This window comes from Salmo trutta, chromosome 10 (genome assembly GCF_901001165.1).
Source record: "Salmo trutta chromosome 10, fSalTru1.1, whole genome shotgun sequence".
NCBI lineage: Eukaryota > Metazoa > Chordata > Actinopteri > Salmoniformes > Salmonidae > Salmo > Salmo trutta.
Genome location: NC_042966.1, coordinates 32,331,870 through 32,355,993, shown reverse-complemented (window position 1 = coordinate 32,355,993; position 24,124 = coordinate 32,331,870). Strand labels below are relative to the sequence as shown.

The window sequence follows — 24,124 nt, the reverse complement described above, 5'->3', positions numbered from 1 at the left end:
ATGTAAACATATGTTTCCCATGGCAATAACGTCCTTTGAATTGAATTGAGAGGAGGAGCGGTCTTTGAATTTGAATCCGTCCCCCTTTCGGTGTCCTACCCCAACCCCCGAGAGAGAGAGGGAGAGAGAGAGAGGGGGGGAGTGGAAAGGAAACGGAAAAGACGAAACACACACAATCCTCCTAATTTCAAAACCCCGGGCTGTGCAGAAGAAAAGACAACTCGCTGACAAATTGTACACTTCTAACCACCTATTTATTTGTCAATCTACCCTCGCTTTTACTTTTCCGTTTTTTCTGTCCTTATTATCAGTCGGTGGTAGATTGAACTCCCCTGCTCTACTAAGTAAAAGGTCCCAGTGTTCGCTGGAGCAGAGATGCCCCCCCAGCCGGAGGTGAGCACAAATTTCCGGGACTTCCTAAAGAGTTTTCTCGGCATCATCCGAATTCTCCAAATCCTATTCGGAGCTGGACTATGGGTCACAATCGCCGCCAACAAATACGAAGGCTCCATCCACTTCGTCCTGTTCGTGGCAGTCCTCTTCTGGCTCCTCACCCTCGCCGCCTTTTTCATCACTCTCCTGGACAAGCAGGACCTCGTCCCCATCTTGGGAGGGGACCGGTGGTTGCTTAGCAACCTTGTTCACGACATCGCGGCCGCGGTGCTGTATCTACCGGCGATCGGCGTCATGATCTACAAAACGGAGCGGTACGCATACTGCAACCTGGAGCAATACAAACACAACTGCCTGTATAAAGTCTACCTGGCTGCTGCCGTGTTCGCATGTCTGGGCGCTGTGGTGTATCTTGTCTCGGCGGTGTATATGGGCTGTAGGAAGTGCCGGGGTGAGCAGACGGTGGTTTGAGAGAGAGAGAAGGGAGGACAGAGGGGAACAGAGTGAGGGATAGGGCGGAGGACTGGTGGAGGGAGACAAGAGCTTTCCCTGGATAGGGGAGAGGGCACGGGTGGAGAGGGGGTATTTTATGTCCTCCAAAACTGAGTGTCTTCTTGGCTCAAACTCCTACAGGTTTGTCCATATTCTGTTCCGTAATTTAAAGTCAGTATCATTTCAGTAGCTTACCAAAGTATATATTTTATATTTTTGTCTGTGTTTTTTTGTTGGACTATAATACGTTTTTGGTAGGCCTACTCCAGTGTTTTTGTTTTGACTGATAACATTCCAAAGCTCTGAGAAGTCCAGTCCAGGCATGGACGTGCTATCTGTGCCTTTAACAACAAATACCTTATGCTTTTCAGCCTACAACAAGCTGTAATAGCAAGGACATGAGATTATATGCCTTTGATATGAAAATAACTACACCATATTTGTTGCTAATGTTTTTAAGTGTTCTTTTAGCAAGAAAGAATCCTTGTCTATATCAAAAACAAAACCAACTCTGTTCCTAATTAAAGTGTCCTTCATGTTAAGACCAAATGTTGATGCATTAAAACCAATGTCAGGGTTCTCTTCTTTGGTAATAACACTGTCATTAATGATTTCTGCTTGTAGGGCCAGATATGATTTACAGAAGTATCTTATTGCTAGCACTATTATTATCATTATTTTGCAGTAATAAGCCTAGTCCCAGTGCTTGTCTTGGGCAGGAGTTCACTGGAGCTGAGTACCAGCATCAACGTTCTGCTGCTTGAGCTCCTGTCCCTATTATAGAATATTAGCTCAAAAGCATTATGGAGCTCCTGCACCTACATATAAAGTGTACCGGCACACATAATGAGTACCGGAACCTATTTCAGTCCAAGTCAAGCATTGCCTACAGTAGTCCTGTTTGTTTTCAATAATAACAGAGTTTTTTCTAATCTGAAAAGTATGCCTCTGCAAACTCTGTCTGGCCCTACTTTTATGTGTGTGTGTCTATGTGAGTGTGTGTGTTCAAGTGCAGATTATGGTGTTGGTTTCCCAAACGAGAGCCAGATTGGTGTGGGGAGCAGATTGGGGTGGGGAACCCTCAGCTACTTCCTGTCTGAGACAAACTGACTTAACCAATCAGCAGGGGTGGCTGGGATGCCACACAGCCACATGAAAGACAGAAGAGTTGTGCCTTTACTCTGTAATCACTGCCTCTGTGACTGGAATTGTGTATGTGTGTGGGTATGTATTTATGTGATTATTGTTATATCTGAGTGTGTGTGTGTGTGTGTGTGTGTGTGTGAGAGAGAGAGAGAGAGACAGAGAGAGAGATAAAGATCATAGTGATTGGGAAAGTGGCAGTTCTTACAGGAATTAACGGTGGGGGTTTAGGGTGTGTATGTGGAGGGGGAGGGAGGAGAAGGGTTGATGATTAGTGATGTAGAAGTGGTCTGCAGGGAGATGAGTAGTGGTCTATTCCTGGGAAACACACATTTCCTACTAACTTCCTCCTCAGAGAGCAAAAAGAAACAAAGCATGACAATGAAGCAGAAATAAATCCAGCCACAGAGTGTATGACACAGCCTAAACCTAGTGGACACATGTTCTGTGCTGAGCCAGAGAGACATGAAGGAAGAGATGTGAAAATGTTGGAACAGGACCCATGTTCAGTGCTGAGCCAGAGAGACATGAAGGAAGAGATGTGAAAATGTTGGAACAGGACCCATGTTCTGTGCTGAGTCAGAGAGACATTATTAAGAAAGGGAGGGATGTAGGAAGCAATATTTACATTTTGGAACAGGACCCATGTTCTGTGATGAGCCAGAGAGACATGAAGGAAGAGATGTGAAAATGTTAGAACAGGACCCATGTTCTGTGATGAGCCAGAGAGACAGGAAGCAGGGGAGGAAGGAAGCATTGTGAAAATGTTGGTTGCTGAGCCCTGAGTAGACTAGAGGACACGAAACACAAGATGGAATGGTAAGGCTAATGTTGAACAGATGCACTGCAGGGATATAAAGTATGTGTGTGTATGTGTGTGTGTGTGAGAGAGAGAGTCATAAGTGATGGGTCTGCAGCACAGGCCAAGCAAACAGCTCAGATATAAACAAAGTAGATCCTTCCTTCCTCAATAAGACCTGCTAACTCCACCCCTCCTACGCTCACAACTTCAATCAGTAACAAATACTTTTCATTTGATCCCTTACAATGGTCCTCTTCCCAAATGTACAGTTATGTGCATCTGATTTGTTTTTGGGGAAACGGACAGCTTTGCTTGTGTTGCATAAAGGAGTTGTCGTTTTCTCAAATTTTCTCTCCAGTCAGAAGCAGATATTTTGACTCAGCCATGTATGGACTGCCTGTAAGAGCAAGACACTGTGCCTCAGAGCGTCTGCCAAGGAACTAAGTGTAATGTGTGTCGGAGCTGCTGCCTAGTGTTTCAGAACATGGGTGAGAGAGAGAGAGAGAGAGAGACAGATGTGGAATAGAGTGAGATTATGTTTTACCATCTTAACTAAGAGAGAGAGACAGATGTGGAATAGAGTGAGATTATGTTTTACCATCTTAACTAAGAGAGAGAGAGAGATGTGGAATAGAGTGAGATTATGTTTTACCATCTTAACTAAGAGAGAGAGACAGATGTGGAATAGAGTGAGATTATGTTTTACCATCTTAACTAAGAGAGAGAGAGAGATGTGGAATAGAGTGAGATTATGTTTTACCATCTTAACTAAGAGAGAGAGACAGATGTGGAATAGAGTGAGATTATGTTTTACCATCTTAACTAAGAGAGAGAGACAGATGTGGAATAGAGTGAGATTATGTTTTACCATCTTAACTAAGAGAGAGAGAGAGATGTGGAATAGAGTGAGATTATGTTTTACCATCTTAACTAAGAGAGAGAGACAGATGTGGAATAGAGTGAGATTATGTTTTACCATCTTAACTAAGAGAGAGAGACAGATGTGGAATAGAGTGAGATTATGTTTTACCATCTTAACTAAGAGAGAGAGACAGATGTGGAATAGAGTGAGATTATGTTTTACCATCTTAACTAAGAGAGAGAGACAGATGTGGAATAGAGTGAGATTATGTTTTACCATCTTAACTAAGAAATAAAGTGAGAAGGGGATTAGGACAGAGACGGAGGGAGAAGAAGAAAGACGGAGATGAGAGAGAGAGAGTGTGAGGAAAATATAAAGAGTGAGAGAGAATGAGTGAATGAGAGCATTTGTGACAGAGAAACCCTGGGAGAAGGGCACTTCAACACATATAAAGCCAGACAGATTAGTTAGAGTGCCAGCCCAGTGATATTTACTCTGGCTACTCAACCAGAGAGTCATTTCCTGTATGGACTCAAACTGGACAAGAGTAGACTGGGCGAGACCAGTTAACACTTTAATGGTCTCTATCTCTCTCAATTAAATTAAATTCAAAGGGGTTGGGAACATTTACATTCCCAAAGCAAGTAAATAGATAAAACAAAAGTAAAATAAACAATAAAAATGAACAGTAAACATTACACTCACAAAAGTTCGAAAGGAATAGAGACATTTCAAATGTCATATTATGGCTGTACAGTGCCTTCGGTAAGTATTCAGACCCCTTGACTTTTTCCACATTTTGTTACGTTACAGCCTTATTCTAAAATGGATAACAAAAAAAAGAAGCTCAGCAATCTACACACAATAACCCATAATGACAAAGCAAAAATAGGTTTTTAGACATTTTTGCAAATTTATTAAGAATAAAAAACTGAAATACCTTATTTACATAAGTATTCAGCCCCTTTGCTATGAGACTCGAAATTGAGCTCAAGTGCATCCTGTTTCCTTTGATCATCCTTGAGATGTTTCTACAACTTGATTGGAGTCCACCTGTGGTACATTCAATTGATTGGACATGATTTGGAAAGGCACACACCTGTCTATATAAGGTCCCACAGTTGACAGTGCATGTCAGAGCAAAAACCAATGCATGAGGTTGAAGGAATTGTCCGTAGAGCTCTGAGACAGGATTGTGTCAAGGCACAGATCTGTGGAAGGGTACCAAAACATTTTTACATCATTGAAGGTCCCCAAGAACACAGTGGCCTCCATCATTCTTGGAAGAAGTTTGGAACCACCAAAACTCTTCCTAGAGCTGGCCTCCTGGCCAAACTGAGCAATTGGGGGAGAAGGGCCTTGGTCAGGGAGGTGACCAAGAACCCGATGGTCACTCTGACAGAGCTCTACAGTTCCTCTGTGGAGATGGGAGAACCTTCCAGAAGGACAACCATCTCTGAAGCACTCCACCAATCAGGCCTTTATGGTAGAGTGACCAGACTGAAGCCACTCCTCAGAAAAAGGCACATGACAGCCGCTTGGAGTTTCCAAAAGGCACCTACAGACTCTCAGACCATGAGAAACCAAGATTGAACTCTTTGGCCTGAATGCCATGTGCCACATCTAGAGGAAACCTGGCACCATCCCTACAGTGAAGCATGGTGGTGGCAGCATCATGCTGTGGGGATGTTTTTCATTGGCAGGGACTGGGAGACTTGTCAGGATCGAGGCAAAGATGAACAGAGCAAAGTACAGAAAGATCCTTGATGAAAACCTGCTCCAGAGCACTCAAGACCTCAGACTGGGATGAAGGTTCACATTCCAACAGGACAACGACCCTAAGCACACAGCCAAGACAACGCAGGAGTGGCTACCGGACAAGTCTCTGAATGTCATTGAGTGGCCCAGCCAGAGCCCGGACTTGAATCCGATTGAACATCTCTGGAGAGACCTGAAAATAGCTGTGCAGCAACACTCCCCATCCAACCTGACAGAGCTTGAGAGGATCTCCAGAGAAGAATGGGAGAAACTCACAACATACACGTGTGCCAACTTGTAGCATCAAACCCAAGAAGACTCAAGGCTGTAATCGCTGCCAAAGGTGCTTCAACAAAGTACTAAGTAAATGGTCTGAATACTTATGCAAATATGATATTTCAGTTGAATTTTTTTTTTTTTAAATTAGCACAAATTTTTCTAAAAGTCTGTTTTCACTTTGTCATTATGGGGTATTGTGTGTAGATTGCTAAGTATATTTTTTTATTCAATCCATTATAGAATAAGGCTGTAATGTAACAAAATGTGGAGAAAGTCAAGGGGTCCGAGTACTTTCCAAAGGCACTGTATATGTTAAAATGCGTGGGGCTCAAGCTGCATCCTTGTCTCCCCCCCACGGCCTTGTGGAAAGAAATGTGTGTTTTTTGCCAATTTTAACCGTGAACTTGTTGTTTGTGTACATGGATTTTATATTGTCGTATGTTTAACACCCCTTTCTATCAATTTATTTAGTAGACCCTCATGCCAAATTTTACATTTAACCTTTATTTAACTAGGCAAGTCAGTTAAGAACAAATTCTTATTTACAATCATGGCCTACACCGGCCAAACCCGGACGATGCTGGGCCAATTGTGCTCCGCCCTATCGGACTCCCAATCACGGCCAGTTGTGATACAGTCTGGATTCGAACCAGGGTGTCTGTAGTAACGCCTCAAGCACTGAGATGCAGTGCCTTAGACCGCTGTGACACTCGGGATCTCAACAAAGCAGTAGGTAGCCTAGTGGTTAGAGTGTTGAGCCAGTAACCGAAAGGTTGCTAGATCGAATCCCTGAGCTGACAAGGTAAAAATCTGTCGTTCTGCCCCTGAACAAGGCAGTTAACCCACTGTTCCTAGGCTGTCATTGTAAATGAGAGTTTGTTCTTAACTGACTTGCCTAGTTAAAGCAAAAATCAACAAAGCATGAGAAGAGTTTGCCTTTGTTTGTTTGTCAATTAGGGTGTGCAGGGTGAATATGTGGTATGGTAAATATAGCCAATTGGAAATTTGATCAGGGGTAGAAGGGGCTGGCTAGGGTTTGTTTGGGGAAGGGTCGACTGGTTGGGGTGGGGATGTCTCTCTCTCTCCATGTCCCCTCTACCTGTCTTTTCTCTATCTGTAGCTCCCCGTCTGTCTCTTCCTGTCTGTCTCTCCCTGTCTGTCTCTCTCAAACCCCTAAAAACTAGTGCAGAGTGAAACAAGTCCTAAAGGATAGGGAGAGACAGTGAAGTACTGTATCTTACAAAAAATATTACTGTTGCTATGGACTGACATCAACTAGCTGAATGACTGATAGGGATGTGTTGTCGGCCATATTCTGCCAAGAAATATAAAATGGACTTCATCATTCCAAATGGCCCACAATGACTCGACTGTGATTCACAGCTATAATTACATCACTGGCAGGCTTTCTGATTCAGAGTGGTTGGGTTAAATGCGGAAGATACATTACGGTTGAATGCATTCTGTTTTGCAACTGACTAGGTACCCCCTTTCCCTTTCAGTATCTTCAAGAACATGAACAAAGTGCCATCTGTCTCTCTATTTGGGAATTTCTGTGCCCATATTAACGAATCATACCCAGAGTAGGAGTGCTGATCTAGAATCAGTTTAGCACTTTTTCTCACAATGAATAAGAGACGCTTTATGAACATGGGCCCTCATCCTAGATCAGCTGTACCTGGGTCTGTGCAGAAGAAAAAACAACTCTGACTAATTTTACACTTCTAACCACCTATTAAGCAATCTATCCTCCTTTTTCCATCTTTTATTTGGGTCGGTGTTAGATTGAAAGCCCCTGCTCTACTCAGTAAAAGGACCCAGTGTTCTCCAGAGCAGAGATCCCCCCCCCCCACCCAGCCGGAGGTGAGCAAACATTTCCGGGACTTCCTTAAGACTTTTCTCAACTTCATCCAAATCCTCCAAATCCTATTCTGAGCTGGACTTTGGGTCACAATTGCCGCCAACAAATATGAAGGCTCCATCCACTTCGTCTTGTTCGTGGCAGTGCTCTTTCTGGCTCCTCACCCTCACCTCCTTCTTCATCACCCTCCTGGACAAGCAGGACCTCGTACTCATCTTGGGAGGGCAACCTAATTCACGACATGGCAGCCGCGGTGCTGTATCTACCGGTGATTGGCGACATGATCTAGAAGACCAGGCGGTACGCATACTGCAACCTGGAGCAATACAAACTCTACTGCCTGCCTGTATAAAGTCTACCTGGCTGCCGCCGTGTTCGCATTGTGGTGTATTTTGTCTCGGTGGTATATGTGGGCTGTAGGAGTAAGGGATGGGGGACTAGGGGAGGGAGGCAGGAGGTCTCCCGGGATATGGGAGAGGAGGGGGGGTATTTTCTGGACCCCAAAGATAAGGGAGTGTCCTCTTGTCTTCTTGGCTCAAATTCCTACAGGTTTGTCCATATTTTGTTCTGTAATTTAATGTCAGTATTAATTTATTAACTTATCAAAGTATATCTTTTATATTTTCGTGTGTTTTTTTTTATATGGCAGCAAGCTATCAACCAAAAAACTATTTATAAAATTTGTTTTTGGGGGGGGGGAGGGCGTGACAAAATAATTTTTGGTAGGCCTAGTCCAGTGTTTTTGTTTGGACTGGCAACAACATTCCAATGCTCTGAGCAGTCGTCAGGGCATGGGCGTATTATCTGTGCCTTTACAAACACATCACTTATGCTTTGCAGCCTACAACAAGCTGTAATGGCAAGGACATGAGATTACATGCCTTTGATATGAAAATAACTACACCAAATTTGTTGGCAAGAAAGAATCCATGTCTATATCAAAAACAAAACCAAGTCTGTTCCTAATTATTCCTGAAATGTCCTCCATGTTAAGGCCAAATGTATTAAAACCAATGTCACTGAACACCAGAGACAGGGTTCTCTTCTTTGGTAATAACACCCTCATTAATTAACATTCTACATTTGACATTTTTTTGTCATTTAGTAGACGCTCTTATCCAGAGCGACTTACAGTTAATGCATTCATCTTAAGATAGCTCGGTAGAACAACCACATATAACAGACAAGAGACCTGAGGTGGCAGAACGGAGTGCTCGGGTTGGGGTGAAGGGTTTGAGCATAGCCTGAAGGTAGGGATGGGCAGTACCTCTTGCTGTTCTGTAGGTAAGCACCATGGTCTTGTAGTGGATGCCAGCTTCGACTTGAAGCCAGTGGTTGTGCGGAGGAGCAGGGTGACATGAGAGAACTTGGGAAGGTTGCAGGGGTTTGATGGCACAAGCGGGGAGCCCAGCCAACAACGAGTTGCAGTAGTTCAGACGGGAGAGGACAAGTGCCTGGATTAGGACCTGTGCCACTTCCTCTGTGAGGTAGGGTCCTACTCCATGGATGTTGTAGAGCATGAACCTGCAGGAGCGAGTCACTGCTTTGATTTTTGCAGAGAACGACAGGGTGTTGTCCAGGGTCACGCAAAGGTTATTTGCGCTTTGGGAGGGCGACACTGTGGAGTTGTCAACCACTGATGGAGAGGTCTTTGAGCGGGCAGGCCTCCCTGGGAGGAAGAGCAGTTCTGTCTTGTCGGTGGTGGGCCAACATCCAAGTTGAGATATCTGCCAGGCATGAAGAGATGCGTGTCGCCACCTGGGTGTCAGAAGGGGGAAGGAGAAAAGTAGTTGATTGTCATCCGCATAGAAATGATAGGAGAGACCATGTGAGGATATGACTTGGTGTATAGAGGGAAGAGGAGAGAGCCTAGAACCAGGGGACACCACTAGTGAGAGTGCATACACAGATCCTCTCCACGTAACCTGGTAGGAGCGGCCAGGTACGATGCAATCCAAGAGTGTGCAGAGCCTGAGATGCCCGGCCCTGAGAGGGTGGAGAGGAGGATCTGATGGTTCAAGGTATCTAAGGCAGAGGATAGATCTAGGAGGATGAGAACAGAGGGAGAGTCAGCTCTGGCAGTGCAGAGAGCCTCCGAGACATAGAGAAGAGCAGTCTCAGTTGAGTGACCTGTCTTGAAGCCTGACTGGTTAGGGTCAAGAAGATCGTTCTGGGAGAGATAACGAGAAAGTTGATCAGAGACAGCACACTCAAGTGTTCTGAAAAGAAAAGAAAGAAGGGATACAGGTCTATCGTTTTTGACGCCAGATGAGTCGAGTGTTGGTTTCTCGTGAGGAGGGGAGAGACTCAGGACATATTGAAGTCAGAGGGGACGTAGCCAGTAGTCAGAATTGAGTTGATGAGGAATGGGAGAAGGTCTCCAGAGATGGTCTGGATAAGGGGATGGGGTCGAGCAGGAAGGTTGTCGGGCAGCCAGACCTCACTAGTCGCAGGATGTCATCTGGAGAGAGAGGGAAGAAAGAGCTCAAGGTGTAGGGTAGTTCTGTGTGAGTGAGATCAGTGGGCTCAATCGCTGGGAAGCCACAGAAGAGTTGTGCCTTTACTCTGTAATCACTGCCTCTGTGACTGGAACTGTGTATGTGTGTGGGTACGTATTTATGTGATTATTGTTATATCTGAGTGTGTGTGTGTGTGTGTGTGTGTGTGTGTGTGTGTGTGTGTGTGTGTGTGTGTGTGTGTGTGTGTGAAAGAAAGAGAGAGACATAGAGAGGACAGCAACACAATTACACTCAACCAAATCATGAAAAAACTAAAAGTGAATTACTTGACACTTTGGAAAGAATTCACAAAAAAACAGCACAAACTAGAATGCTATTTGGCCCTGAACAGAGAGTACACAGTGCTGAGCCAGAGAGACATGAAGCAAGGGAAGGATGTAGGAAGCGATATTTACATTTTGGAACAGGACCCATGTTCTGTGATGAGCCAGAGAGACATGAAGGAAGAGATGTGAAAATGTTGGAACAGGACCCATGTTCTGTGCTGAGCCAGAGAGACATGAAGGAAGGGAGGGATGTAGGAAGCGATATGTCTTTTTCTGTCTGGTTTCTCTATCTGTCTCTCAAATCCCTGGACACTAGTGCAGAGTAAAGCAAGTCCTAAATGATAGGGAGAGACCCAACATCATAGATACTACTGACATCAATTAGCTGAATGACTGATAATGATGTCTTGTCAGCCATTTTCTGCCAAGAAATCTGAAACGGACTTCATCAGTCAAAATGGCCCACAATGACTCAATAATGATTCACAGCTATAATTACATCACTGGCAGGCTTTCTTCAAGAGCATGAAGAAAGTGCCATCTGCCTCTCTCTCTTTGGGAATTTCTGGGTCTGTACTTACAGAGCGTATTCAGAGTAAGAGTGCTGATCTAGGATCACACGCTTTATGAATATGGGCCCTGCTCTTAGATCTGCAATACTACTCTAAGACGCTTTCTGAATACGGGCCTTGGTTCTGTGTACAGGGGCACCGGTTAGTTGAGGTAATATGTACATGTAGGTAGAGTTATTAAAGTGACCATGCATAGATGATAACATCAGACAGTAGCAGTGGTGTAAAAGAGGGGGGCAATGCAAATAGTCTGGGTAGCCATTTGATTAGATGTTCAGGAGTCTTATGGCTTGGAGGTAGAAATTGTTTAGAAGCCTCTTGGACCTAGACTTGGTGCTCCGGTACCGCTTGCTGTGTGGTAGCAGAGAGAACAGTCTATGACTAGGGTGGCTGGAGTCTTTGACAATTTTTAGGGCCTTCCTCTGACACCGCCTGGTATAGAGGTCCTGGATGGCAGGAAGCTTGGCCCCAGTGATGTACTGGGTCATTTGCACTACCCTCTGTGGTGCCTTGCGGTCGGAGGCCGAGCAGTTGCCATACCAGGCAGTGATGCAACCAGTCAGGATGCTCTCGGTGGTGCAGCTGTAGAACCTTTGAGGATCTGAGGACCCATGCCAAATATTTTCAGTCTCCTGAGGGGGAATAGGTTTTGTCGTGCCCTCTTCACTACTGTCTTGGTGTGCTTGGATCATGTTAGTTTGTTGGTGACAACAAGGAACTTGAAGCTCTCAACCTGCTCCACTGCAGCCCCGTCAATGAGAATGGGAGCGTGCTCGGTCCTCTTTTTCCTGTAGTCCACTATCTTTTCCTTTGTTTTGATCACGTTGAGGGAGAGGTTGTTGTCCTGGCACCACACGGCCAGGTCTCTAACCTCCTCCCTGTAGGCTGTCTCGTCGTTGATCAGGCCTACCAGTGTTGTGTCATCGGCAAACTTAATGAAGGTGTTGGAGTCGTGCCTGACCGTGCAATCATGAGTGAACAGGGAGTACAGGAGGGGACTGAGCACGCACCCCTGAGGGGCCCCTGTATTGAGGATCAGCTTGGCAGATGTGTTGTTACCTACACTTACCACCTGGGAGCGGCCCATCAGGAAGTCCAGGATCCAGTTGCCGAGGGAGGTGTTTAGTCCAGGGTCCTTAGCTTATTGATGAGATTTGAGGGCACTATGGTGTTGAACGCTGAGCTGTAGTCAATGAATAGCATTCTCACATAGGTGTTCCTTTGTCCACGTCCACGTGGGAAATGGCTGTGTGGAGTGCAATAGAAATAAATGAACAAAAAAGCTATCGGTTGGGGACACGTAGTATGTCAACCGTCTTCTCCGGCACCATTTTACATTTTATAACCTACAGAAGTAAATTAACATAGTTATTTCCCCCTTGTTGCAACAGTGTCCATTCTATTCGCTGCTTGAATCAACGTGGTCTTTACAGGACTTTCTTTCTCAACTGTTTTGACCGACAAAGTAATCCATTAAAAGTAAAAACCATTCGAGCCCTCAACTCTCCCCCTCGAGATGAGTTCCACTGAGTTTTTTCATTGTTCGTCTCTAATCTGGGACGGATTTAGACCTGGGATACGAGGTGGGTGCAATTAATTATCAGGTAGAACAGGAAACCAGCAGGCTCTAGAGCTCTTAAGGTCAGAATTGAATACCCCTGCACTAGAGCATCAAACAGGCTGTGATGAGGGTTGACTAATAGTTAGCATTTTCCTAGCCTGGTAGCCAGTTTGTTTCTGCTAATACTATACTTAGCATGTTCCTAGCCTGAATGCCAGTCTGTTTCTGCTAATAGTTAGCATATTCCTAGCCTGTATGTCAGTCTGTTTCTCCTAATAGTAAGCTTATCCCCAGCCTGGATGCCAGTCTATTTCTGCTAATAGTTAGCATTTCCCTAGTCTGGATGCCAGTCCGTTTCTGCTAATATTTGGCATATCCTAGCCTGGATGCCAGTCTGTTTCTGCTAATAGTTAGCATATCCCTAGCCTGTATGCCAGTCTGCTTCTGCTAATAGTTAGCATGTCCTTAACCTGGATGCCAGTCTGTTTCTGCTAATAGTTAGCATTTCCCTAGTCTGGATGCCAGTCTGTTTCTGCTAATATTTGGCATATCCTAGCCTGGATGCCAGTCTGTTTCTGCTAATAGTTAGCATCTCCCTAGCCTGTATGCCAGTCTGCTTCTGCTAATAGTTAGCATGTCCTTAACCTGGATGCCAGTCTGTTTCTGCTAATAGTTAGCATATCCCTAGCCTAGATGCTAGTCTGTTTCTGCTAATAATTAGCATATCCCTAGCCTAGATGCTAGTCTGTTTCTGCTAATAGTTAGCATATCCCTAGCCTGGATGCTAGTGTTTCTGATTCAGCCCACTCCTCTGTCATTGTCATGTTTGAATAGAGAGCTATAGAGCTGGCTTAAGCAGAACAAGATTTGAATTGCTATTGCCCTCTTTTCCCTCCCCTCTTCTATGTATTAGTGTGTCGGTAATGTCTGACTACATAAAGCAAACAAAGTGAACAATCTGGAGTGCTCAGTTTATGATATTGGGTGCTGTAGCCCAGAAGTAGCCAAAAAGCCATGTCGTAGACTTGCTTAGTACCCATAATCCTGTAATATCTCTCTCACTCCCATTTTGCACCTTGATGTATTTGATATCATTCCACTGATTCCGCTCCAGCCGTTACCAAGAGACTGTCCTACCCAATTAAGGTGGCACCAACCTCCTGTGCTGGGGTCACTTCTAAGGGCCTGGATTAGTGGCAGAGGCCAGATTCAGTTGTGATTAAATCTTTGATATGGTCATAGGTAAGGGAAAGGGAGAAGCAAACAATGTGTGAAACATACTGTACCAAACGTTTAATAATCTCACATTTGTCATTCGGTTTTACCATCATTCTTATCAATGAGACAATTAATAGAGCAACAGAGAGTATTTAGTCATTAATACAAAGCACAGGAGGCTGCTGAGGGGAGGACGGCTCATAATAATGGTTAGAATGGAGTGAATGGAATGGTATCAAACCCATGGAAATCATATGTTTGATGTGTTCGATTACCATTCCACTGATTCCGTTCCAGCCATTACTATGAGCCATTACTCTAGCCCACCCTCCCCAACTAAGGTGCCATCAACCTCCTGTGATACAAAATGTTAATCCTTCATTTTTCCCAATTCACTAAATATTACAAGAAATTACAGATACAGTTAGTTTCCAAACCACCTCAGATAGCTTTGAAAGGAGCGATATGTAATATTTTTTACATTGTAATTTCAGAACATTTCCTTAATATACAGTATCTACAGATATGTCTGGGCCCAACATTTTTATTGGGCCCACACAAAATTGTATTCTAATGGTACAGTCATCTTATTGGTCAACAAACAAATCTATTGTTGTCCTATTGACTGGGGCCAGCAAATCTCTTGCTGTCAAATTGACTGGTGCTAAGCAATTTCTACATGTTTGATGCTTGCCCTTTACTGGCCTCAGTCAATTTGACAACAAGAGATTTGCTGGCCCCAGTCAATTTGACAACAAAAGATTTGCTGGCCCCTGTCAATTTGACAACAAGAGATTTGATGGCCCCTGTCAATTTGACAACAGACGGTCCGTTTTTTGTTGAGCAATAAAAAGGCTGCACCACTTGAATGCAATTTTCTTTGGGCCCAATAACATTTTGGGGTAATTTTTTGTGTGAAACATTATTATTCCACTATTGCTGGAGATATATTAAAGGCCCTGTGCAGTCAAAAACTTGATTTCCCTGTGTTTTATATATATTTTCACACTATGAGGTTTGAATAATACTGTGAAATTGTGAAAATGATGATCAAATCCACCTGAAACTTCCGCTTGTTTTAGGCTTCCATGGTGACATCACCTTGTGGTAAATTAATTAATAGACCAATTAGAAATAGAGTTCCAAACCTTTCTGCCAATAACAGTTCATTCTCAGTTTTCTCCTCCCTATTCAAACAACTCCCACACAGTCCTAGCAAAATTCTTGCTTGAGAAAAAGCTTTTTTTTTTTTTAAACAATCACAGTAAGGTACTCAATTGTTACCCAGAAATGATATTGATATAAAACTTCTGCATTGGACCTTTAAGGACTTTTTCTGAAATTACAATGCAAAAATATTACATATAGGTCCTTTAAGTACAGTAAATGTAATGATTGTTAAAAAGAAAACATGTAAAAGTGTGTCAAGGTTGATATTTATCCTTTGACTCCCTGGATCTGTACATGACCACTCCACACACCATGGCGACTGCTGCCAGGAAGCTGCCAGCGATGAACAACAAATTCAGGTTCAAAGTCACATCAGCAGCTGGAGAGGGAAAAGGAATTTATTGAAAGGGTGTTTGCCTACTCCACTATTAGTATTTCCTCAATGCAAAAGGGATTGTAATGTAGATATGCATTTAACACATTATCTACAGTTGTTGGCTAAATACTTTATCCCACCAGATTTAAAGTATTGGGGCCATATATCTAAATCTGACTAAATCATTCATTTGACCAGATTTTCAGAATTACCTTTGGTATCGGCTCTCCTCCTCACACGCAAAGGCCCCTGGGAGATGTAGTGGGGGTTGGTCTCCAGGGTGGCCTCTCTCTCTTGGCGATGCTGGGGAGTTGTGGCCGTAGTGCCATTGATGCAGCCCTGAGCACAGCGGGTGTTGGTGTTCCCCGTCTCACACAGGACCACTGCACAGCTGATGTACACCTGGAGGCGTCACAGGTCACAATCAAGCTCATGGGAAATTAGAATCAGAGGTGACTGAATTGCAACTCAAAACACAAAATATGGTAGAGATTAACTTTACTGAAGTAATGCAGTCTCTACTTATATAAAAAAGGGTGGCTTGAATAGGTAAAACAACTTCAAACACATAGCCCACCCAGTCAGGCAGTGTAAGCCAACCAGGTGCTCCTTAACCCACCCTGTATTTACCTGGTCATGCATACCAATGAATTTGAAAGCTTCCATTGCAAAATGGAACTGGGATTGGGAACTAGAGTAGATCTGAACAGTTTCGTCCTTCTTGCAGCTGGGGAAAGAATATACGGTAAGTTAGTGAGTCATTCCAAAAATGAAATGTTTCACCTGGAAGGGGCGCTGCAATAAACTAAGTTTGTGTCCTGAATGGCACCTTATTCCCTACACAGTACACTACTTTTGACCAGAGCCCTATTTGGGATGCATCCTATATGTGAGAATACACAACAGTGAAGCAATGACTTATAGGGAAACTATCCCAAAGGCTGGCAGATGGTGATATTGAGTTGTTTCATCTGTCTAAATGCACTGTATGCAGCCGGCTATACACTCGTATCCCCTATAGACTGATTCGTACCTAAAACATTCTCCATTCAGGCTGTAATGGTGTCAATTTCCTCCTTAACTCGATTTAATGGCGAAAAAGCTGGGAAAAAAACGGGGAAAATATGCATACTTTTTTCATGAAACACCACTTTCCACCACCATGCTAGAGTGGCTAATGCTACTTCCTGATATTGTACCCCTCGTTCAGTCTTGGGTGAATTCATTATGGGAACCGTTTACCGTTTAAGAACCAAACGAAAGCAAACAGAGCAAAATGAGAGTTTCAATTTGACAAATTCAGCTCGATCTCTCCCTGTTTCGTTCCGTTTGCTTCTATTTAAGAAACGTTTTGCAACTGAATCGGTGGAAGGAATATGCCCCGGGGGTAAACAACAGACTGCTGCAATCTGATTGGCTGAAAGCAATATGCAACATCCGGGAATAGCATTCCTAGGCATTAGCCACTCTAGAATGAAGGTGGAAAATGGTGTTTCATAGAGAAAGTAGGCATATTTTAATTTTTTTCCGCCTTCTCACCATTAAATTGAGTTAAAGAGGAAATCAATGCTTTTGCAGCCTGAATGGAGAATGTTTTATGTAAGAACAAGTCCATGGGGGATACGAGAATATAGCCGGCTGGATACACTGCCTGTGGACGCTTAGATGAAAAGACTCAGTATCGCCATACAGTATGCCGGCCTTTGGGCTATAGGGAAACCAAACCATCTGTGTTGGGTGTGCGAACATTGCAAAATAAATTAACTGTACATATTATTTTCATCCACACTGCTCGTGGTACGAGCGCTAGAACTTGGTTCTGTTTGAGACATTCGACGCGCTTCAAGTCCTACCTCTTCCATCTACTCATTGGTTTTCACGAGCATGCAAACCCATTTGGGTGCTTGCAAGGGGAATGAAGTGAGATTAATCCAAGATAAATAACTAACAACGAACTAAATTCCCCGTTTTATCTTTGGATTAATCGTCGGAGTAGAGAAACACATGATTTTGTATGTCTCCGTGTAAAAATTCTACACAGATCCAGCCATACAGTATCTACAAAGATCCAGGACCGTATGCATTTCAGGAAAAATTACAACCCAATGTTCATCTCCCAGGACAAACTAGTTAGCAACAGCAAGCTAGCTAAATGTCCATGGATGCTTCATGTGTGTTTCAACCTGCCCCCAAATTAATATAGTTTGTTCACCGTTGGTTTATGTATTTTAAACTGCGTGTTATGATTGCGTCAAGGGTGGATAGACAAAATCAACAGGTGCATCCGTAACACTTGTGGCCGGTTTGGTCAGGGTCTTAGTGTTTGTCACTGACCCGTTTTGGATGATGCTGTAGTGCTCTGGGTCGTTGGGGTTGTCTGTTGGCGTGGCCATGCATGACTCCACAAACATTTCAGTGTTGGGGACCGAGGACGTGGACGTGATCTCCATGTAGACCATCTCTTTCAGTTCCACCTGGAACCACAGAGAAGATGATGTTGTCATATGACACTGAACTAAGGTCAGTTTGTTAGTTTTACTGCCTTCTACCAACCCATAGAGTCAAGATTTAGGTAAGGTAAGCTGATTCTAGATCTGTGACATAACCAATTAGCCTGTACATTGGCTAGGATATTTGCATTATTTATTAGTTAACTCAATATAGCTATATTTACGTCGGGAAAGTAGATCATTTTGAATTTTTGTCATTTCGCAGATGTTCTTATCCAGCGTGACTTACAGGAGCAATTAGGTGCCTTGGTCAAGGACACATTGAGAGATTTTTTTAACCTTGTCGACTCGGGATTCGAATCATTGACCTTTTGGTTAAAGGCCCTAAGCTCTTATCCACTAGGCTGCCTGCCACCCTACAGCAGCAAAGACGATGCAATTTCTTGTTCTATGAATCTGGGCTGTCTGCATGAATCAAGATCGTGTTAGCCCACTGATCTAAAACCTAATGGGTCTGGATCTTAAGGTGTCAGGCTAGGTAACACATTAAGCAAGCATAGTTCAGTGAACTAGTTGCGCTACATACACACCTCCACTGGGTAACTGGATGGATCCACCATCCTGTTGAATCTACTACTGTGGTAGAACTCAAACTGGTAGGTGAACTTCCCGAAGCCCTTCTCTCTGAAAATGTACGGAATCTTGTGGGCCAGGAATTCCAGGCTCACGTTGCCCTTCTTGGGGTAGACGCACCAGAATTCGATCTCCATCTCCTCCCTCTTGGTGATCACGGCACTGGAGTCCTCAAAGGATGTGATCTCGTTTCTGAAGATTAGGTTGTCCTCTTCCTCCTGAAAAGCAACATATTTTGCTTTAATTGATGATCACTGTCAGAGTGATATAAATGGCAAAGATCTGGTTGAAATAATACGTCAAATATGTAATACTGTGCTGATATAGGATCAGACTCTCCTTCCCGACTCATATTAAGCATCTCCAATCCAAAATTAAATCTAGAATCGGCTTCCTATTTCGCAAAACAAAGCATCCTTCACTCATGCTGCCAAACATACCCTCGTAAAACTGACCATCCTACCGATCCTCGACTTCGGTGATGTCATCTATAAAATAGCCTCCAACACTCTACTCAACAAACTGGATGCAGTCTATCACAGTGCCATCCGTTTTGTCACCAAAGCCCCCTCCGTTTTGTCACCAAAGCCCCACCACTGCGACCTGTACGCTCTCGTTGGCTGGTCCTCGCTTCATACTCGTCGCCATACCCACTGGCTCCAGGTCATCTACAAGACCCTGCTAGGTAAAGTCCCCCCTTATCTTCGCTCACTGGTCACCATAGCAGCACCCACTCGTAGCACGCGCTCCAGCAGGTATATCTCACTGGTCACCCCCAAAGCCAATTCCTCCTTTGGTCGCCTTTCCTTCCAGTTCTCTGCTGCCAATGACTGGAATGAACTGCAAAAATCTCTGAAGCTGGAGATTCCCATCTCGCTCACTAGCTTTAAGCACCAGCTGTCAGAGCAGCTCACAGATCACTGCACCTGTACATAGCCCATCTGTATACAGCCCATCTATCTACCTCATCCCCATACTGTATATATTCCACTCCTTTTGCACCCCAGTATCTCTACTTGCACATTCCATCTTTTGCACATCTACCATTCCAGTGTTTAATTGCCATACTGTAATTACTTTGCCACGATGGCCTATTTATTGTCTTAATTCCCTTATTTTACCTAATTTGCACTCACTGTATATAGACTTTTTGTTTTCTTTTTTTCTTCTGTATTATTGACTGTATGTTTTGTTTACTCCATGTGTAACTCTGTGTTGTATGTGTCTAACTGCTATGCTTTATCTTGGCCAGGTCGCAGTTGCAAATGAGAACTTGTTCTCAACTAGCCTACCTGGTTAAATAAAGGTGAAAAACATATATTTTTTTTTAATCTATTTTAGATCATAATGAATATGATTATAGGGACAGGGAGGATCTGATTCTGGATAGGCACTTATTTTTGTGAATACAAGTCCAGACCTCCAGCTGGGTGCCACAGGTGTTGAGGGCCAGGGTCCTGAAGACGTGGCTGCTATTGGAGCTCAGGCTGCAGGACGGGTCATTAAGACGCAGGTGGTCCTCATAGAGACCCACGATGGAGGCCTTCTCCACAGCCACCGTCATGCTGGTCTCGTTGCAGACCACACTTGCTTTGGAAACAGTCACTAAAATGAGGATATGAGAGGATGCTATGCTTGTCAGAGAGTAGAGATCTGCTCAGGCAGTTTAACATTACACAGATTCACAAACCAGAAAAGCATTGCGTTTGCACCAGTTTTTCTCAGTAGACCTACCACCTGTAGTAGGGAGTGTTGTTGTTTGGGGTTGGGTAGCAACAGGTTCCGTTGTTTGGGGTTGGGTAGCAACAGGTTCCGTTGTTTGGGGTTGGGTTGCAACAGGTTCCGTTGTTTGGGGTTGGGTAGCAACAGGTTCCGTTGTTTGGGGTTGGGTAGTAACCGGTTCCATAGTTTGGGGTTGGGTAGTAACTGGTTCCATAGTTTGTACCATGGTTGTGGCTTTTGTTACTGTAGGACACAGCCCTGAAAATATTAATTGAAACACATGTGCAACAGATGGTTTAAATTGTCAAAAGAACACTTCCTAATTTATATATTATTTCTATTAAATGTATTCGACAAAATAATGATGTATTATTTATTAAGTCGGTAATGCAAAAACATTAAATGATGTTATTCCTTTACTGACCTGATAACAGAATGATCAGGAACACTGTTTTTTTCATGGCTTCACACTATGTAAAGTAAGGGAGAAACAATGCATCAAATGCAAAGCAGCTATACTGGGCTAAAGGGCAAAATTGACATTTGGATTGTTATTATTAAGTATTTCGGGATGTCTTACACATTTTCAGATTCATTTTATGTTTCTCTTAGCTCACTCCCCATACCAGTAGTCGCGCAAGACAATTACGTCATCAAAGATGGCTTCCCACTACCGGAGATGGGCAGTGAGCTTCGGGAAAAGTTGGATGGAAACATTTATTTTACCGTGCTGCACACATTTTACAATCAGAGTGGACTGGATTTGTTTTTCAGAAAAATACCACAGACCTGGGATGTTTAATTTGCGGGGTTCGTCAATTAGCTAAGAACCAGTGCAACGTAATAAAAGTGCCCGTTGTTCGAAGGAGTGAAAAAGGCTGTGATACAGTATGGTAGCGGCGTTCCTCAGCCAAATTAGCATCTAAATTCAAATTACTTTTGAGTATAATGGTGACAATAACCACATTTCATACAGATTAATTACCTGACACATTAAAAAGTCACAACCAATTTGTTTGTTTGACATGGTGGGATCTTTTTGTGTTGGTATCTGTGAGCGGTTGGTTAAAGTGCATATGCCATGACCAGAGTGGGCACATTGGCTATATAACGCAACAGTTTTTGAGACCAAACCATCAGTAGAGTTGAAAATGATGGAAAACCATTTAACTTTTTCATTTGGTACATGGGAATTTTGTGGCAGAAGTTATTTTTATGTGCCCTACATCATCACCCAAAGCCTTTTAGCCGCAATAAGTCTGTTTGGTGGGAAAATGCACATTGTTTTAGGCAGATTTGAGAATATTTGCAAAAAAATCTATCGCAAATTGGATTACAACCCTTAAATCATGTGAAATACCCCTCTTTTACGCTGCTGCGGCTCTCTGTTTATCATATATGCATAGTCACTTTAACTATACATTCATGTACATATTACCTCAATTAGCCCGACTAACCGGTGCCCCTCCACATTGACTCTGTACCAGCTCTATATAGTCTCGCTACTGTTGTTTTCACTGTCATTTTACTGTTTTCTTTTTCCTTCTCTATTGTTCACCTAATACCATTTTACAACTTAAATTGCACTATTGGTTAGGGCCTGTAAGTAAGCATTTCACTGTAAGTTCTACACCTGTTGTATTTGGTGCACCCATGCAATATATTTGGACTATTTTAGCTGGGCTTGCTAATAGAGCATTACACTCTGGGAATAATAGTACACTGTAGACTAGGGTGAAATAGAGGTTGAGTTCCTGCCCGACTACATTGCAGACGCATGCCAGATCTTACAACGCATGGATAGGTATTTAACATATGAGCTAACCACATATAGCAAAATCTGATGCCCGACGGCACAGTCGTTGACGTGGCACGCAACCAATGGGTGATGCAATGCAACGCCTGCAAATCCATGGGCAGGAACTCGACCAGAGGTTCTAAAAATGACTAATGTGACTGACAAAAGCAATAAAACACCAACATTTCTATCAAATCTTACAGTAGTGCATATACACTTACAGCATAACTGTTTTTATTGTGATGAAATTGTCCTTGAAGTAACTGGATTATCAATGGTATTGATTCATCATGTTAATTATGTTCTGGTGCCATTTGGGCAATTTAAAGTATTGATTGGGGACTTATTTGTAGAGGAATGTAACAGTTTCTGGGTGATTTGTGATGATGTATTTGCGCTTCCTATGACTGGGTTTTTGTATTTTAATGTGTACATACATACATACATACATACAGTACCAGTTAAACATTTGGACAACCTACACATTTTTCTTTATTTCTACTATTTTCTACATTGTCAAATAATTGTGAAGACATCAAAACAATTAAATAACACATATGGAATCATGTAGACAAATCAAAATATATATTATATTTGAGATTCTTCAAAGTAGCCACCCTTTGCCTTGATGACAGTATAAATAATATGAATAATGTAGTGTTAATTTATCCTGGTGGATCCAGAATGAACACCCCATGCTGATGAGGATGATGATAATGATGAAGAGGATGATGATGATACTTATAACTGTATTAAAATAGTGTTACAGATACGTTCACTGAAATGTTTTTTGAAAAATCTTGAGCTTTTGATATTCTAACTAATTCGACTCTACTGTATTGCAATGTCAGAAGACTGTAATTGTGCTTCCTGCCACACAGGGTTCTGCAAGCGTCAAGTCACAGGGAACAAGAAAGTTCACTTATTCATCTACAGCAGTGGAGGCTGGTGGGAGGAGCTATAGAAGGATAGTTGTAATTTCTGGAATGGAATAAATGGAATACGACGTTTGATTCCGTTTCAATAATTCCATTACAGCCATTACAATGAGCTCATTCTCCTATAGCTCCTCCCACCAGCCTCCTCTTGTATACTTTACAACTATATTGATTTGAATTGTATTGTATTGACGTTTAATATAAATATAGTATTGAACATGCTGGCTTTTTCAATGGACTCACAAATTGACTTTAATATGATAGTATCAATGCTGAACTTATTGTAATGATGGTGAAGTGTTACCTTCAGTTAGATATCACAGCTGCTGTCTTATTCTGTCACTCTGGATCACTCTGTCTGTCGTCTCTCTGGATCACTCTCTCTGTCGTCTCGCTGGATCACTCTCTGTCGTCTCTCTCCGTCTTTCCGTGTCTCTATATCTGTATCACTGTCACTGTCTATCTCTGTCTTTCTCTGTCAGACCAGCTCTGTCTGGAGATGAAAGCTCCTCTCTTAAAATATCAATCAGATACCAGTTTGTTCACATGCCATTTATCTCACATGATAATCATTCTGTTTGTGAAGTGAAGTGTGGAGTCAGTCTCTGTGTGTGTGTGTGTGTGTATGTTTCTATGTGTGTTTCTGTTGGTGCTTGTGTGACGGAGTGTGAATGGTCCTTGCCCCACACAAACACAGAGTACAAATGGTTTTAGTCAATTACCGATCAGCCACTGTCCATTGTGAGCATTGTTGGAAGTTGATAACGCAGCTTGTCAACTTTGAGCATACAGTATATGGGCTCTGACCTTTCTTGGCATGGGGCCGTGTGGCAGGAACTCTTTATATGGGCATAGGGCCGTGACACAGCCGCTTTGCACACCTGCTCAGTGAACTTCATACACATTTTTCATCTGAAATGCTAACATTTGGTCTACCAAACCAAAGTATGGATTGCAGTTACTCCTTAGAGTCGCAAGGTGCAAGGCGACCAGAAAAATGACCGAATACAAACAGTGTTGCTATTCCCTCTGCAAGGCAATCAAACAAGCTAAGCGTCACTATAGAGACAAAGTAGAGTCGCAATTCAACGGCTCAGACACGAAAGGTATGTGGCAGGGTTTACAGTCAATCACAGACTACAAAAAGAAAACCAGACAAACTAAACAGCTTCTTTGCTCCCTTTGAGGACAATACAGTGCCACCGACACGGCCCGCTACCAAAACCTGCGGGCTCTCCTTCACTGCAGCCAATGTGAGTAAAACATTTAAACGTGTAAACCCTCGCAAGGCTGCAGGCCCAGACGGCATCC

General features: G+C 43.2%; 2 protein-coding genes across 5 annotated transcripts; one reads left to right on the top strand and one right to left on the bottom strand.

Moving 5' to 3' along the window:
- The first annotated feature begins 50 nt into the window (after window positions 1-50).
- Window positions 51-1,475, top strand: LOC115201564 (MARVEL domain-containing protein 1). The gene has a single exon (XM_029765315.1). It carries the CDS (start codon window positions 376-378, stop codon window positions 862-864), a length of 489 nt encoding a protein of 162 aa, XP_029621175.1. The 5' UTR covers window positions 51-375; the 3' UTR covers window positions 865-1,475.
- Window positions 1,476-13,777: 12,302 nt separating this feature from the next.
- LOC115201563 (ZP domain-containing protein) lies at window positions 13,778-23,431 on the bottom strand. 4 transcript variants are annotated; one of them, XM_029765314.1, is made up of 10 exons: window positions 23,118-23,431; window positions 20,502-20,547; window positions 20,146-20,335; window positions 20,090-20,115; window positions 19,776-19,960; window positions 18,313-18,573; window positions 17,607-17,746; window positions 15,903-15,999; window positions 15,485-15,674; window positions 13,778-15,275 (listed from the first exon to the last, which is right to left on the bottom strand). In XM_029765314.1, exons 2-10 carry the CDS (start codon window positions 20,536-20,538, stop codon window positions 15,151-15,153), a joined length of 1,251 nt encoding a protein of 416 aa, XP_029621174.1. In that variant the 5' UTR covers window positions 20,539-20,547; window positions 23,118-23,431; the 3' UTR covers window positions 13,778-15,150. The 4 variants fall into 4 exon arrangements, with proteins under 4 accessions (XP_029621174.1, XP_029621172.1, XP_029621171.1 ...); XM_029765312.1 differs by having other exon boundaries at window positions 20,093-20,335; window positions 23,118-23,428; XM_029765311.1 differs by having other exon boundaries at window positions 20,090-20,335; window positions 23,118-23,427.
- Window positions 23,432-24,124: the final 693 nt, after the last annotated feature.